This window comes from Diceros bicornis, chromosome 27 (genome assembly GCF_020826845.1).
Source record: "Diceros bicornis minor isolate mBicDic1 chromosome 27, mDicBic1.mat.cur, whole genome shotgun sequence".
In the NCBI taxonomy this organism is placed as follows: Eukaryota; Metazoa; Chordata; class Mammalia; order Perissodactyla; family Rhinocerotidae; genus Diceros; species Diceros bicornis.
The window spans coordinates 43,508,793-43,526,364 of NC_080766.1; the positions used below are offsets into that span (position 1 = coordinate 43,508,793).

Genomic DNA, 17,572 nt, shown 5'->3' on the forward strand with positions numbered 1-17,572 from the left:
TTGCTTTCGGAAGGGGAAATCGAGAAGGAGAGTGATCGCCTGGCCAAAGCAAGGGAGAAATCAGTTGGTGCATAAAGGATGTGCCTAAAAATGGGTCTTAAAGCCATCAAGGACAAAAGGGTTTCCAAAGTAGGCATGTATATATCAAAAAGTATTTTTTTGTAAAAACAAGTTTATTCTGTGGAGAAAACCAAGGAACCAGTTTTCTTCTTTATAAAGAAAAGAACTCTTGTTAGAACCAAGAGCTATTCCAGGGTCTCATTTGTCTGTCTTCTGAAAATAAATTGAGCTAAAAGAACCGTGGTGTCACTGATGCTCTGGGAACGGCCTCTGACGATGTGCTTTTCTGCTCTGGGGCTGTCTTGTTCCAGCGGCAGTGGGGACCGGCCCCTGTCCATGCTCAGCTCAGGCCTCCTGAGAACCAGAAAGGCCGGGCTCAGATGGGAACTCTGGCAAGTCCACCTCTAGCTGCGATTTATTTTTTAAAATGTACCCTGAATTCAGCGCACAGATATACCAGCACACGCATACATGTGCACACACATGCCTGTACACGCACATGCCTAGATGCATATTCATGCACACACTCATGTACCTGCAGTGCACACAAACACACAGAGGTGCAGAATTTGGGGTGATGTGATGTTGTTTTCTCAGGAGACCAAAGGGCAGAGGACCACTTGATATTTTGGAATGGCAGGGTTGGGTCAGACCCTTGGCTAAGTCTCCAGGGACAGATTCTGGGAAACCTGCTGGCAGCATACCTGTCAGCGCCCTGCCTGAAACCATTAACCTGCTGAAACCATTGCCATTTAAATCAGAGAAACATCTCGTAATTAAAACTCTGTCCAAATAAGGGGAACTTGAGGACCCCAAGAGTAAGCAAGAGGTGGTTTCATTTACTTTATTTATTTATTTATTTTTGTGAGGAAGATCAGCCCTGAGCTAACATCCATGCTAATCCTCCTCTTTTTGCTGAGGAAGACCGGCTCTGAGCTAACATCTATTGCCAATCCTCCTCCTTTATTTTTTCCCCAATGTCCTAGTAGATAGTTGTATGTCATAGGTGCACATCCTTCTAGTTGTATGTGGGACGCAGCCTCAGCATGGCTGGAGAAGCAGTGCGTCGGTGCGCGCCCGGGATCCCAACCCGGGCCGCCAGTAGTGGAGCGTGAGAACTTAACCGCTAAGCCACGGGGCCGGCCCTTGGTTTCATTTACTTTAAAAATGCAGAATTAAGAGTTAACAAATTTAGAGGCAGTGAGATTAGTTAATTTGGGAACAGAGGTTAAATTCCTTTTAGGGACTGAGCCACGTCCCAGGCCCTGCGCTCCTCTCACTGTTACGCAGATGCTCATTTTCTAGCACGGACTGAGAAGTGACCTGGGGACACGATGTATCAAAGTGAGGATAAACCAAGGGGCCTGTTCTTGGCGGGCACACTGGGATCCTGCCTGGAGGCCATCATAGGTGGAAGTGTAACCACGTCCTGCAGCCACCCCAGGGCCTTCCTGCCACCAGCCGGAGCCACTGTGGCCACACAACCCTTTTAGAGGTGGCCCAGACTAATGGCCACTTAGAAATGCGTGACCACGGCTCCTGCCAGTTCCTTGGCGACACTGGGAGGAGGGATCCTGGGGTCTCTCCGGCAGGGCCCGTGGAGCCCCGGGGTCTGCATCTGCTTCAGTCTCCCACCCACCTCCCCTTCGCCTCCTGGGGGCCAATGCTGCCACCCCGAGTTCTGTCACAGGTTTCCCTTGTTTCGTGACTTCTCTGCCCAGCAGGCTGCAGGACCTGCACGTGTCCTTGGGCATCAGGACTGACCGCCTGGCTGGAAGGACCAAGGCTCCCGTTTGGCCCGTTTCCCGCTCCAACGCACGAAGAGCATCAGCTGGCTCCCAGCTCGTACCAGCTGGCTCCCAGCTCGTACCAGCCTCAGCTTAGGTGCGGATTCGGCTCTTGCATCCTCGAGAGGCACCAGATTACAGGAGGCTGAGTGGATTTTGATCGCCGAGTCCCAGGCTGAGACCACACTATCTCCTGGTGCTTCTCTGCTTTCAGAGCGGCCCCTTGAGTCTGAGTCTAGTCTTCTCTTGCAGGACTTTTCTGTGACCAGCACAGCCAAGACCTCAGGGCCCCAACGAGCCCACGCTCTGCACCCCAAGCCCAGTGGGCGTCACTCTGTCCCAGTACTCAGTCATCACCTAGCAGAGCCCTCTGCCCAGCCTGGGGGGGCGGGTCCTTCCTCCTCTCTCAGCCGGGCCCACACTGCCATCTGTGACTCATGTGCAAGTGACAGGAGACCCTGCTAACAGTGGCCTAAACCAGGAGGGGGTGGTGTTCTCCTGTGATGAGAATTGGGAGCTGGATCCTGCCTCAGCAGCTCGACAAGGTCAGGGGCAGCGTCTGGCCCGGGAGATGACCACCTGCACCTCAGTGTGCCACAGCCAGCCCAGGCTGAAGGGGAGCTGGTAATGTGCACGCTCGGCTTTCCAGCGTCCACGGTGGAGGCTGTGAAACATGCCACAACATCCCAGCACCGGTGTTCTCAGGAATGCCCCCATTCCCTGACCTTCCGAACCACAAGGAGTGTGTAAGGAGCTTCAAGAACCCAAAGCCCAGGGCCGAACCTCCAGTGGTAGAAGCGAGGCCTGAGCAACCTGGCTAGAGACGTATTTGGGAGTTGAGGAGGCTCCGTGTGCCCAGGACCCTCCAGTGTGAGTGACAGCTGCCTGAGAAAGGCCAGCTTGCAGGAGTTGCCATGGTTACCATACCTCCTCTGCCAGGGACACAGGGGTCCAGCCTCTGAGGAAAGGGCCTGCCTGATTTATTATTATCAAGAACCTCAAACTCATCTGGTTTTATTTAGTTAGGATGTCTGGCTGCATATAGCATTTAGATGAGAAAAATCATTCCCAGGAGGGTTCTCAAATGATACAAGGGGTTAAATACAGTCTATTTAATTTTTCTGAGTAGTTAATACACCCACTATATAGCCCAGTACACATGGAGAGGTCCCAGCCTCCCGGGAACTGTCTCCCCTGTCTCCTTCCCCTACTCCCTGTGGACAGATGGGGCCTGCAGCCACACATCTCTCAGCTGCTGGTGGTCTGGTCTGATCAAGGGTGAAGGCATTGTAATTTTGATGGCTGCGTTTTATCCTTCCATCAGCAATGCATGGGAGGCCTGTTTCCCACGAAACTACCCATGGAGTGTATTGTCAAACTTGGATTTTTGCCAATTTGATGGGTGTGAGATAATAGAAAATATATATTTATTGGTCTCTGCCCCCAGTTTCTGACACAGAGCTCCTGAAACCCTTGTAAATTCCTAAGTGATAAGAGCACTGGGAGCATCTTTTGTCCCAATGAGGTCACTCTAGATGGCTCCTGGATGGGGGCTGATCACCAGAAAAACCACCATGATTAGAAGCTTGAACTTTCAGCCCCACGCCCCAACTTCTCCAGAGAGTGGAGAGGGGCTGGAAATGGAGGTTATGATTGATCATGCCTATGTGAGGATGCCTACATAAAATCCCAGTAGCATGGAGTTCAGAGAGCTTCCAGGCTGTGAACACATCCATGTACTGGGAGGGTGACGCACCCCAGCTCTACGGGGACAGAAGCTCCTGTGCTCGGGACCCTCCCAGACCTGGTATCTCTTCCCCTGGCTACTCCTCTGTGTCCTTTATCATATCCTTTAATACACTGGTCAACTTAAGTCCTGTTTCCCTGAGTTCTGTGAGCTGTTCTAGCAAATTAATCGAACCTGAGGAAGGGGTCATGGGAACCTCCGATTTGTAGCCAAGTCGGACAAATTTTGGGGAGCCTGGGGACTGACTACTTGAGATTATCATCTGAAGTGGGGGCACTAATGTCTTTATTGGGTTATTCTTTTTCTTCTTGATTTTTAGGAGCTAATATATACATTATATATTAGGAAGATTAACCCTTTGTGATATACTTTATCTTTTTTTTTCAGCTTGTCTTTTTTTTTTTTTTGGGGGGGTGATGAAGATTAGCCCTGAGCTAACATCTGTGCCCATCTTCCTCTACTTTATACGCCTGCCACAGCGTGGCTTGACAAGCGGTACCTAGGTCCGCGCCTGGGATCCGAACCTGCAAACCTTGGGCCGCCAAAGTGAACCGCGCCTACTTAACCATTATGCCACCGAACCAGCCCCCTCAGCTTGTTTTTTATCATTTGCTTATGATTTTTTTTTTCAGGCATATATATTTATTTTCACACAGTTAAATTCATCGATCTTTTGTTTTTTGGTCTCTGGATTTTGACACACATTAGAAAGGCTTTCTCTGCTCCGGGGTCATAAAGGAATTCATTGTGTTTTCTTATAATTTCATGGTTTCACTTTCTATTTCCTGGACTGTATCCTGCTTAGAATGTGAGGTGTGGATTTAATCTCATCTGTTTTCATTGGGGTACTTAGTTGTCCCAACATCATTTATTAAGTGTCTGTCTTTAGGGTGACATTTTCAAATATCTGATAAGCCTCTCAAAAGCCCTATCAGATTGGTATTGATTCTCCTCGGTAAATAGATCCACAGCAATAAAATGGGGATAAGATCTATCTTATCAGTGGCTGGGATTCAACGAGATAAATATACCCAAATCCCCTAGCACCGAGCCAGTATTCACAGATAGTATTTTTTAAATCACTGTACAAAATCAGAATCACTCTGCTACCCTGAGTCACAAAATCGGCCTGGGTGGTGGCAGTGGTGGCAGTGGTGGCAGCAGACAGGAATGTCTTCTTGTCCTGCTGCACTAATTCGGCCCTACTCCTGAAAATAGTTATAAAAAGAACAGAAATACAGCTTATACTTCTTTATTCAATGACTCGCGGTGCTGGTGTCTCCTAATACTTCCAAAAGATTTTCATTTAAGTCCATTTGTACACTCTTTGATTTGAAATTCCAACTTTATCACATACTAAATTCCCATGTGTATTTGGGTCTCTTTCTGATTTCCTAATTTTGTGCCGCTGGTCTGGCGGTAGCACGCTGTCGGTGCCACTCCGCTTCAGTCATTCAGGCTTTGTAGAGTGCTTTTCTGCCTGACAGAGTTTGCTCATCACTTTTCCTTTACAGAGTTTTCCTGTCTGTCCTTTTTTATTTATTTTTTACATCATTTTTGAAATCAGCTTTTCTAGTTACAGAAAAATAAGCGTGTTGGTACTTTTTATTATAAGGATCACATTAAATTTAGAAATCAATTCAGGAAGAGTTGGTATATCCATGATGTTGAGTGATTCCAGGCAAGGGCATGGTTTGTATTTTCATTTGTGCAAGTCAGCCTTGGGGTCTTTGAAGGTTTTCCTCATGTATCTTTTACACATTACCTGTTACATGTGTTCCCAGATATTCTACCTTTTTTTGTTGCTGTTGCAGGGGCCTCTCTCCCATCATATGTTCTATAAGGTGCACACACACACACATTATCTGTTGACCACTATAGATATATATGAAGGCTATTGATTTCTGTATATTAATTTTAATACTACAAGTAATCTACTAAATTCTCTTATTGTGCTCATTTAAAATGGATTCTTTATCAGTCATATAATTTCCCAAATAGTGATAGCTTTTGTGCCTCTAATTTCTTTCTTTTGTCTAATTACACCAGCCAGTATCTAGTCCAATATTAAAGAGTAGTAATGGTTTGGGGATTCCTGTTTCTGACTTGAATGGGAATGACTCCCAAGTTTCCTCATTAAGTATGATGCTGACTTCTGGGCTGGTATTTATATGAGTATCATGTTATATATGTTGCCATGTCAAAGAAGAATTTACCAATTCATATATTATTAAGCATTTTTTAAAAGTCAAGAATGACTGTTGAATTTGGTAAATGACTTGTCTGCATTAACAGAGATAATCATAAGAGTTTTCTCCTTAAATCTATTAATATGATGGGTTATATGAATAGACTTTCTAATATTACTTGCCTTTTCACTTTTGCAACAAACTCCATTTGGTAATAGATTATTCTTTAGCAGTTGATGGATTCTCCTTGCTAATATTTTATTTAAGACTTTTGCATTGCTATTTGTCAGTTACATTGGTTTCTAGATTTCTTTCTGTGTGCAGTCTTTATCAGGTTTTGGCATCAATATTATACTTCTTTAATTAAAATAAGTTTTCCTCTTTTTTTATGCCCTGGCATAGTTTAAAGATGGGTAGACTTTCCCTGGGAAACCCTCTGGTTGGGTGGGATTTTTTTTGGCAGGGGTCGAGGGGGAGGCTCTTTAACAATTTTTTCTATTTCTTATTTGGAAATTGTTTGTCTTTCTATATTTTCCAGAGTCAGTTTTTTCCTAGAAAATTACATTTCGTACCAGTTTAAAATTTATTTTAAGCAAATAGTTGCTTAAATTAAATTAGTACAGATTAGTTACTTAAGTAAAAACATTTTTTTCTTGTCTCTGTGGTTATTCTCATCTTGTCATTTTTTTATTTTGTGTACTTGCACAGTCTCCCCTCTTTTCCTTCACTCAATTAGCTCATCACTTATTTTTTCCAAAGTGCCAGATTATTTCTTTCTACTGTTTTCTATTTTCTCATCACTTCCTTCTGCTTCTGTCTTTATCAAATTCTTCCTTCTACTTTCCTATCATTTATTTCTGTTTTTCATTTTCTAATCTTTTAAGTCAGTGCTGAATTCGTTTATTTCCATTCTTCCTTTTTAAAAAACGAATATGTTTGAATTTCAGGCTGTTTTCCACGAAGCCCTGCTCACAGGCCCTAATATGTTGTGTTTTCATTATCTTAGGTTCTTGGGAATTGTGCAGGTGGGTTTATATTTGCTCTTTGACTCAAGAGTTGTTTAGGAGAAAATTCTGCTTTGGACTAAGAGACACAGAATAAATTCTCCCACTACAGAGGGGTCAGCCTTTCTCTTTGTGTCTCCGGACATGCAAATGTATCTTAAACAAAGATCTGCTTCTTTCCTCCACGCAGTAGCCTCCCAGGAGCAAACCCTCTGGCCGAAATTTCGAGGACAGTGTGTTTTCTTCCCCTGGCCATCTTCTCTGGTTGTATGTGTCTGTAGAAATCTCTGCAAAGGAAGGAAGAGGAGGGGGTGGGGAGGAGCCCCGGGGTCAGAGGGAAGGGGAAGCAGCCCTTGAGGTCAGACAGCAGCCAGGGCCACATCGACAACAGCAAGCCCTGCACTCAGAAAACCCACCTGCTGCCCCAGAGCAGGACAGACGGGCCTTGGCAAGCTAGCCACCGACACCGTGCCAGCCCCGCTCTACAGCTGTCTGTCGCCTTTGGTCTGGAGCTCCTGGCCTGTCCTGCCAGGGACAGCTGGCTGACCACTTAGAGGGAGGCCTTTGGTTCCCACCTGGGCTGAGGCAGGCGGGCAGCCTGGCCAGGACAGCCACCCGGCCCCCACAGAGCTGCGGTCCTCAAACATCGCTTCCACGTTCATTTAAAGGAGGCAGGGAGAAACTGGGTTTTCTATCAATGACAATTAAGTACTCTGAAGGTTCAAAACGATGCATTTGTTACCTGTGATTTTCCGAGCCAGCCAAGTTCCAGGGCAGTGTATTAAACATTTAACATTCAGGTCATAAACGCATCATTGATTTTCAGCGACCAGGCCACGGATGCGTCTGTTGTAGACTGTGGGGCAGCCGTGGTGCCCTCTCAGGTTGGCAGTGGGAGCACGCGTGCAGCAGAACCTCGTCCGTTACCGACTGGCTGCATCTCAGGCAGAGTGTGAGCGAGGACTTGGGCGCAGGAGGTTATTTGCTGGTGGCCCCAGAGAGGCGAGGAAGGGAGTGGGGAGGGGGAGGCAGGAAAGGACAAGGAGCCACGACCGTGACTGTCATGGAGCTGGTTCTCTCTGCGGCCTCCACCCCGCCTGGCCCTCTCGGAGGCCGTGCACAGTGCACTCTGAGCAAAGGACGGTTTGCACGTTTATCCACCCACTCTATGAGGGAGGGCCTGGTGGTGTCGCTTCCCCACCACGTCCTGCTCAGCCTGATCTGGGCGCTTGAAGAGGGTCCCAGGCCTGGGGCAGAAAAGGGGATCCCTCAGCACCTTCTGAGGGTGGGACCCTCCCAGTGCCTGGGCCGCCCAGCTGCAGTTGAATCAGAGTGAGCTGCGGGCATGTGGCCTGGGCACCCAACACGTCTGCTAGAGTCTGTGTGTACCACACAGGCCACTGTGACTTGATAATTTATATTGTGCCAGTTGGCAGGGAAGAGACATATGGAATTCTGAGTTAGCTGACACCAGCCTTCTCGCCTATTCCAATGAAGTTTTGGAGGTCAGCATTCTGGGTGGCCCGGCCCTTAACTTGCCCTCCCTTTCCACCACCCTCTTCTGCCCCTGTCACCCTGATTTTAGATGTGCCAGAGGTTGGCACAAGAGGCATTGGCCTGCTCCCATGGCTAAGCCAGGCCACAGCTGCCTTCTGCCACCAGGGCAGGGGGCGGCTCCCTGGGCTCAAGAACAGCCCAAAAAGGTGGATGGAGGATGAGGAGGGCCTCCAGCAAGGTGACAGCTCCTGCTCCCTGCCTCCCACCCCCATGGAGCAGGGACACAGGTGAGGGACAGGAGGCTTGGGCACAGACAGGTCTCTTGGGGGATAACTTGAGCCTGAAAGGAGAGAGCGAGAATCCAGGCTGTCAGAAAGCCAAGAAAAAAGGCAACTGAGCTAAAAATAGGAGCACTGAACAGAATGTCCGGAAATGCCGTCCACAGCGCCAGGTTTGATTTCATTATGGCTAATTATTTAAGTCATCTTATGCAGAATACAACCTGGGAAGAGGATGCTGTTTCTGTACAAGCAAATGTGGAGAGTGGGTTCTTGATGAAAATAATACACAAAGAGAGCAGCTGCTAACAGCGTGCTGAGTGCATTCTTGAGACCCAGAGGACAGGTGGGGCTGGGGCCGGGGCCGGGGGGCACCCTAGCTCTGCCCTTTAACCCACTGTGCCTCCAGCTCCTCCTGTGTAAAATGGGATGACAATAGCAGCACCACTTCCCCACGCCGTGGCATCAAGATGACATGAGCAAGGGGCTCACGTACTCCCAGTGTGGCCAAGCACCAGGGGTCTGCTCTCTGAGCTGCCTCTGGGCGAACACTTCCCCTGTCTGTGCCTCCACTTCCCCATCTGTGAAATGGAGATAGGAATGCCTCCTCACGGGATTTTGTGGGGATCCATCGCAGAGAATGCATGTTTTGGAGGGGAAAAAATTCTGTCATGAGCCCTGCTTTCAGATGACAAAATTGAGACTCCTAAGTGAAGAATAATTTAGCATCCAAGTAGCCCGTTCAGAATCTGCTACCTAACCACAGTGTAGCCTTACAGTTGGGCTCCTCGCAGACAAGGGGAAGTGCAGACAGGTGGAAAACAGAGGACAGAGATTGCCTCCAGTCCAAGACAGTCAGGCAAGCATTTTGATGCATTTCCTTCATATCACACCTTCACTTTTAAGACTTTTTTTTTTTTTAGCTTTTTAAAAGCCTTATTCCTTTTAAAACTCTCAAGAGACTTTAAAAGGTCCAAAGGCCTAAAGATATCCAGGCTTCAGGTAAGAGTATAGGCAGGTACTGACTATTGGTTTCTCTGTTGCTAAGCCTAGATTACAAAGCATTCAGTTCTGTATCGCCATGATTCTGCTAGCTGGGGAGAGTGAGGCTGCCACTCTAACAACAACGAGAAAAATGATGGCAGTAGTAATCATTGTCATTGCAACGGAGAGAGCTCTATGACCCAGGGATCAACTTTTATCAATTAACGTTGTAAGCGTTTCCCAGACTATCATAAACCCTTTCTGAACGCTGTTTTGAGGGTGACATCATAGTTCATCAAATGGACATAGTGTAATTTGTGTAACACAGTCACTGGCATTTATTTTAGGTTGTTTCCACTTTTTGGCTGATGCTGCAAACAATGCTGCAGCACGTGTTTTGATGTATAAAGGTTTGGGAGACACTGTTTCCGTAAAGAGATCCAGAAGCGGAATTGCTGGGTCAAAGCAGAAAAGGGCGTTACAGCTTTTTAAAAAGCTGGCACCTCAGAGAATCCACCGATGCATGCTCCAGGCAGGTTGGCCTGCTCGTTTTACCACATCCTCACCTTTCTTGGTTCTTCTCTTTTTTTCTCCCAAGCTTTTGTTAATGTAGAAGGCAAAAGAAAAAAAAACGTTTATATGGCATTTCCTTGGTTACTCACGAGGTGGACTATTCCTCCACATTATTATTACTTCTCCTATTTCCCCTTTTGTGGACTATTTGCTCACCTGAGGATATTATTGATGGAAGGCATTAAAATGCAGGTAAGAAAACACCTGACCAGAGGGGCCGGACCATGCCACTGTGCCCAGCACAGTGCTGCACGAGGAGATGCTCCTAAACCTCTGGAGAGTGAACGAAGGGCAGTTAAACAGAGGGGCAAGCATGGAATGGAATATTAAAAACATCACACAGTTTGTGGATTCTTTGGAAACTCATGGGTTACTGCTTTAGAGTCAGTTGGGTTTTTTTTATTAAACCTTTATTTTGAGATAATGTAGATTCACAGGCAGCTGTAAGAGGGATCCCAGGTATGCTTTACTCAGTTCCCCCAGGACAGCATCTCAAAAAACTCTGGTACAACATCACAACCAGGATGTTGACACTGATACAGTCCATACACAGAACATTCCATCCCCACAGGGACTCCTCCTGCTGCCCTCTTATAGCCACATCCATTTCCCTCCTTACCCCACAACCCCTCCTTAACCCTTGGCAACCACTAACCTTTCTCCATTTCTATAAGTTTGTCATTTCAAGAATGTTATAGAAATGAAATCATACAGTACGTAACCTTTTGGGGTAGGATTTTCTTCATTCAGCATAATTCTTTCAAGATCCATCCAGGTCATTTCATGTATGAGCATTTCATTCCTTTTTATTGCTGCATAGTATTCCATGGTGTGGATGGACCACAGTTGGTTTAACTAGTCACCTGTCAAAGGACATCTGGGTTGTTTTCAGTTTTGGGTTACAACGAATAAACCTGCTGAGAACATTTGCTGGCTCATCATTCATTTTGGCCCACCCTCTGTGGAGAGGGCCTGAGCAGTGGGGCAGAGTAAATCCTGTGGTGTCTCCCTTTAGACAGAGCATATACAATATCCCAATACATAATTTAACAGGCTCTTTGCAGCCTGGAGACAATGTAATGGGCTACCAGGAAGGGTCATCTGGGCTCAAGTTCCAGCAACCTTTAAAAAAAACAAATGCTGTCTCAGGAGAAGAGGATCTGAAAAAAGAATGGACATCGATTAATAGGAATAGCATCATTTTCACCATTATTAAAAAAGAATTGCTAAACCAGTATTTGTGCTGAATTCAAGCATTTACTAAATTCTCATGTGAAAAAAAGTCTCTGATAGGTCTGCTCAGAGAGAATAGAGCTCAGGAGTCCCCTTACTGCCCATGAGGCAGAGGGTTGCCTGGAACGGAATGGGAGAGCTTTGCTCTTCCCTTCCCTCCCTTCACAAAGAAAACTCTTCTGAACAAGAGCTGAGCAGTGCGGTCAGGACACAGCATCTGCACTGTCATAAAGGAAGAATTGTTAGTGTCTGTTTTCTTGGTCTCTGCGCTTAGTTCTCTGTGAGAACAAAGAGATGGAGACCTGGCCTTCGAGTCTATATTTGTATTTGCAGGTTATTTTTTATTTTTAATTTTTATTTTAGCTATTTGAGTAGATGTGAGTGATATATCACTGTCACTTTAATTTGTATCTCCCTGATATCTACTGGACACTGAGCATCTTTTCACGTGATAACTGGCCATTTGTGTTGGTCCTCCCTGATTTTTATTCTTCTGTTGTTCCTTTCCTGCCTTCTTTTGGACTAATCAAATATTTTATATTTTTCCATTTTATTTCCTCTACTGGCTTCTTAGCCAAACTTTTAAAAATTATTTTTTCAGTAGTTTTGCTCTAGGGCTGAATATATGTATCCTTATATCAAACTCCACTTAGAGTCAGTATTGTCTTACTTCAATCTTGTCTCTTCACACAGGCCCCTTCTCATCTCCCACTTCTCACTTCACACCTGAAATTCCCACTGCACCGATGCCGAAGACTCACCAGGTGTGATGTCCTTTATCCCCCCATCCTCCGTGCTATCGTCGTCATGTCTGTTACCTCCTCATACATTTCAAAACCAACACACCAAGTTATTACGTATGTTTTAAACAGTCAGTTGTCTCTTAAGGAAATTATAAGAAGAAAAAAGCATAACAATTTAGGTTTCCCCATTTGTTGATCATTTCCAGGGCTATCTTTTCCTTCCTGTATGTCCAAGTTTCCATGTGGTACCACTTCCGTTCACCCTGAAGAACATCCTTTAGCATTTCTTGTAGTACCTGCCTGCTGGCCACAGATGCTCTCAACTTGATCTGAAAATATCTTTATCTGCCCTCATTTTTTAAGGTATTTTTGCACTACATAGAGTTTTGGGTTAAGTTTTTAAATTCAGCACTTTAAAGGTTTTGTGTTCTGGCTGACATTGTGTCTGATGAGAAGTCACTGGAAATTCTTACCATCGTTCCCCTGAAGGTGTGTCTTTCTTTGCCAGCTGCTTTCAAGGTTTTCTCTGTATGGTTTTCAGCAGTTTGACAGTGATGTATCTGTATGTGATTTTCTTTGTACGTATTCTACTGAGGTTTTGCTGAGTTTCTTGATCTATACCTCATTTTAAAATCAAATTTGTAGATTTTTGGCCATCACTTTTCAAATAAATTTTCTGCCCTATTCTCACTCTCTTCTCCTTCTGGGACTCCTATTACACAGGTGTTAGGCCATTTTATATTGTCTCATAGGTCTCTAAGGCTCTGCTCATTTTTCTTCCATATTTTTCCTCTTCTTCAGATTGAATAATTTGTATTGATCTATCTTCAGGATCACTGCTATCTCCAACCTGCTGTTATGCCAGTGCAGTGAAATTTTCATTTCAGTTGTAATTTTCAGTTCCAGCGTTTCCATTTGATTCTTTCTTTGTACTTTCTATTACTCTGCTCTGAGTCCGTATCTCTTTACTCATTAAGACCATACCTTCATTTAATGCTTTGAACATATTTATCATAGCTGCTTTATCGTCTTTACCTATAAATACAACATCTGGGCTGTCTTGGGCTTGGTTTCTATTCACTGCCTTTTTTCTTGATTATGGTTTACACTTTCTGGTTTTTGCATGTCTAGTAATATTTTTGGTGTACGTTGGGCACTGGAGAATTCATAAGTTGTAGAGACTCTGGATCATCTTCCACAGAACAGTCTTGACTTTTGTTCTTGCTGGCAGTTCACTTACTATCTTTATCACCCTGAATTTGTATAGATTTAGTTTTATGCTGTGTTAGGTTGGACCTGAGGAACATCCAAGGTGTCCCCAAGCCCCTCCAATTTGCTGAGATTCAAACTCTGTCCCTCTTGCAGATCTTGTCAAGGCTTTGCTTTATGCTTTATAAGGTAGGACCAGCACAGGCCTTATTTTAGGGCAGGGCAACCTATGGCTCACAGGCCACATCTGGGCCATGCCCTGTTTTGGTATGGCCCTTGAGCTAAGAATGGTTTTTGTAGTTTAAAATAATTGTTTAGGGCCGGCCCTGTGGCTTAGTGGTTAAGTGCTCGCGCTCCGCTGCTGGCGGCCTGGGTTCGGATCCCGGACGCGCACCGCTTCTCCGGCCATGCTGAGGCCGTGTTCCGCATACAGCAACTAGAAGGATGTGCAGCCATGACATACAACTATCTACCGGGGCTTTGGGGGGAAAAAATAAATAAATAAAATCTTTAAAAAAAATAAATAAATAAATAAAATAATTGTTTAAAAATAAATCCCCCCAAAACAATGTGAAACTGAAACTGTATGTGGCCTGCAAAGCCTAAAATACTTCTCCAGGCCTTCACAGAGAACGTTGGCTGACCCCTGGGGGCTTGGTCCTCAATCTAGTGTCTTAGCCCAATGCCCTGGGTGTAAATGAGGTATCAAGGAGGTCTTTCCTGTAGCCCTGCTTGACCTCTAGTCTTCGTGCCATTCCCAACTCTGTAACAGCCACTTCCTGGAAAGCCCTATGAAGCCTCCTCCTCCACATGCTGAGCTTTACAGGCTTACAGGGGCGGCCACAGACTCGTGGCTCTCCACCCCCGCTTAGCTCCTTCTCTGGTGCTCTGCCCCACAGGCTCCAGCTGTCCGAAACGCTGATCTTTGCCTCCTCACCCAGCTACGATGCACCACGCTACACTATGCGTACACATTCAGCAAATTTGAGGTCACACTCAAACTATTTCACACGTGCATTTACTTTATCTCATTTGCAGAAGTTACCACAAACCTACTTTCCTTGCACAAGAAACTTAGGTTTCGTTTTGCGGCATTCCCAAAGCGTGTACCACCGCCTACTCCCTGGAAGGCCCTGTGTGGCTGGGTACTGGGGGGAGGGTTGGGTACACAAGCAAAAGGCACAGAGCCTAATTCAAGAATTGTAGTGTCATGGAGACAGGAAATTAGTGCTAATGGGAGCGGAAGCAACGTGTTGTGGAAATCCAGAGAGAGGAGAGTCACCCCAACCATCTGGAGGGGTTTGTAGCCAACTGGTCTCCGAAGGGAGCCTTGAGGAGGGAGTGTGGCTCTGCAGGGTCTTTTGCTATAGAGAGAAGGTATATACAATCCTGTTCTACTTTATGGCAGCAATATTACTTCATAAAACCAGTGTAACAAGAACACAAGACCTGGAGTTTCGCAAGAGCTAACTGCCTTGCAGCGCGGTGGTGGGAGTTAACCCCGCGTTTTAACCAATCCCCCGAGGCATGCAGCCTCCGGTAAAAATAACAAAGCGAGGTTACGGGCCACCGGCCCACACACAGGTGAGTCACTGACGTGCTCGCGTCCCCAGGCCCTCGTCACTGCCTGCCGCGGTTGTCCCCAGTCCACACGCCCTCGTCAGTGCCGCCCGGGGTCCTGCCTGTGTCCACACACCGTTGTCAGCATCTCCCGAGGTCGCCCCGTGTCCACATGTCGTTGTCAGTGCCTCCCGGGGCACTCGGAGGCAGCCTCTGCCGGCACGCCCCAGCCCTGCCCGCCGCCCGCCTTCCCTCCCCAGCCGCCGCGCCGCGCAGCCCGCCTTTCCGTCGGAGGACAGCGCCCCGGCGGCGGGCGGGCCGTCCCTTTAAGCTGCGCGCCCCGGAAGCGGTAACGCGGCGGCGCCGGGCCCGGAAGTGGATGCGGCCGGCGGCGGGCGGCCGGCTCCGGAGCTGGCTCGCGCGGCCGGCGGCGCCGCTCAGGCTGGGGCTGGCGCGGCGCGGCCTCGGGGCAGCCCATGGGGCGCGGGGGGCCGGGCCGGTGACGCCGGACGCCCATGGACGCCCCTGCGGAGCCGCTGCCGCCGGTGATCTACACCATGGAGAACAAGCCCATCGTTACCTGTGAGTGCCCGTCGGCGCGGACGGGGCGGCGGCCGTTGCGGGCGGCCCGGCCCAGGCCCGCCCGCCCCTCGGCCCCGCGGCCCGGCCCCGCCGCTTCCTGGAACGGAGGTGTGGCCGGGGCGGCGGCTGCCGCGGGCCCTCCGACCCCACCGGGGAAGTCAGCAACCTCCCCCGGGGACAGCCTCCGACCTCCCCCCGGGGGCGACCTCCGACCTCCCCCGGCAACCTCCCCCTGGGGACGGCCTCCGACCACCCCATGGGGGCGATCTCCGACCCCGCCGGGGCGACCTCCGACCTCCCCTGGGGAAGTCAGCAACTTCCCCCGAGGGCGACCTCCGACCTCTCCTGGAGGCGATCTCCGGCCTCCCCGGGGGACGCCCTCCCAGGCCGTTTCGGCTGCAGTTTGACAGCCCGGGCCGCCGGCGCGCCCCGGAGTCGAGGGCGAGGAATGGGAGCCCGGTCCAGCCCCGGGCGGCAGCTCGCCCCGCGACCGGGGGTGGGGGGGACCGGCCTTCCTGGTGGGGACCATTCTCTCTGGTCCCTGGGAGGGCTCTCCTGGCTCTGAGAGTTGCGAGCGGGGACGAAGTTTGCGAGCCTTCGTGTGTTAGAAGACGTGGGTTTGTGCTTCGGTGAAGTGGTACTTGGCAGAAGACGCAGGTGACCGTCGGAGCCGGGCACGGCTGCCCTCGCACGGGCCGGGCGGCTCTGCTGATGGAGCTGGGAGCGCGGGCCAGGCGTTATCTCATTGAGTTCTCCCCGCAGGCCCCTCGGCGGAAGAAACCCGTTTTACAGATGAGGCTGTAAAGGTTGGGGCAGCTGCTCCACCGTAACATCCCACTCTGGAATCCACACTCTGGACAACCGGACTGGCGCCTCGTTGTTTTGGTTGTCGATTTTTTGTGTGCCCCATTTATGCATACGCAAAGGAATTGTTTTCCTATCACAGAAGAAATTTCCCCTAATTTTTACGATGGTAATTTTAGAATTAAATAGTTTAGAAAACACTGAGCTTATGGGAAGTGTTGAAATGTTGACTGACTTTTGATGACTTGTAGAGAGGTTTTTCAATCAAGATTTTTAACTTTTGTATTCTATGGTATTCTGTGTCTTCAGGTAATTTTTTCAAATGGCCTTCCATGCTTGGAAAGGAAGCACTCTTTCTCTAGCAAAATCTGGGCACCTAGGCGGTAGTAGACTTCTGTATGTCTTGAGCACGCTCCTGTTTTCTCTCTTTGTTTCTTTTTATTTTTTTCTGATTAATGGACATGCGTCCTGGTATGCTCCCTCTGGTCAGATCCCTGAGAAATTGTATATTTAAAGTTTTAAGTTTATTGCTTCATCCTTAGATGATAAACTTTCTTAGGGAAATGGACTATGTCTTGTCTAAATTTGGACACTTGCATAGTTCAGCAATAGCTGTTTTCTTTTCTTCCCCCAGAGCACTTGTCAGTTGAAAGTGTTACTCGAGACTCTGCGCCTTCAGAGCAGAGCTGCTCTGGCGGCCCTGCGATTCCCAGGTGCTTTCTGAGTCCTCAGAAAGAGGGGCTGTGCCGGATCTTCATGTTAGGTTTCAGTGTCTTCCAGATCTGGAAGCTTCTCCCCAAGTGCCCGGCACGTTGTGAGTGCTGGATAAATATTACTTGTAGGGGCAGCGTCACATCTAGTTATGTCTCATACCACTCGTCTTACATTTTAATAGCAATATGTTTTTCTAGGCATTGTGTAAATATATTTCTGAAGACAAAATTCCTAAAGCTCTATTGGATTCAGCCTTGACTAAATGGGTATATTGTTGTCCTAGGAGTCAGGGTTTGAGATACGTGTTTTAATGTTTAGTTTCGTACACAGTTGCATGGCAGACGGCTGAAGGATGCAGTTTCCTTTCCTACAGATGTATTATAATAGCTTATGTTGGTGGAGGTTTTTCCTGTGTTTAAAGCACAATGAGTAAGTGTTAACCTGTATTGATGGTGTCTCTGTCTTAAAAGGCACAACTTTTCGTTCAGTGGAGTCTCAGAAAAGAAAGTGGCTTCAGTAAACTTTTGGAGAAAGTTAGCTTGAAAAATAAAAAAGATTCCTTTAAAAGTTACAGATTTTCTCACCTTTGGGAAGGCTGACTTCATCAG

The 17,572-nt window shown here is 47.7% G+C and overlaps 1 protein-coding gene across 2 annotated transcripts in view; it reads left to right on the plus strand.

The window, feature by feature from the left end:
* The first annotated feature begins 15,304 nt into the window (after positions 1-15,304).
* TRAPPC10 (trafficking protein particle complex subunit 10) overlaps positions 15,305-17,572 on the plus strand; it is an 88,716-nt gene continuing 86,448 nt past the window's right edge. Inside the window, exon 1 of one of the 2 annotated variants that reach the window (XM_058523209.1) lies at positions 15,305-15,446. In XM_058523209.1, the coding sequence (XP_058379192.1) occupies positions 15,380-15,446 (67 nt within the window). In that variant the 5' untranslated portion in view covers positions 15,305-15,379. The remainder of the gene's footprint in view (positions 15,447-17,572) is intronic. The other variant, XM_058523208.1, reaches the window with a different exon arrangement.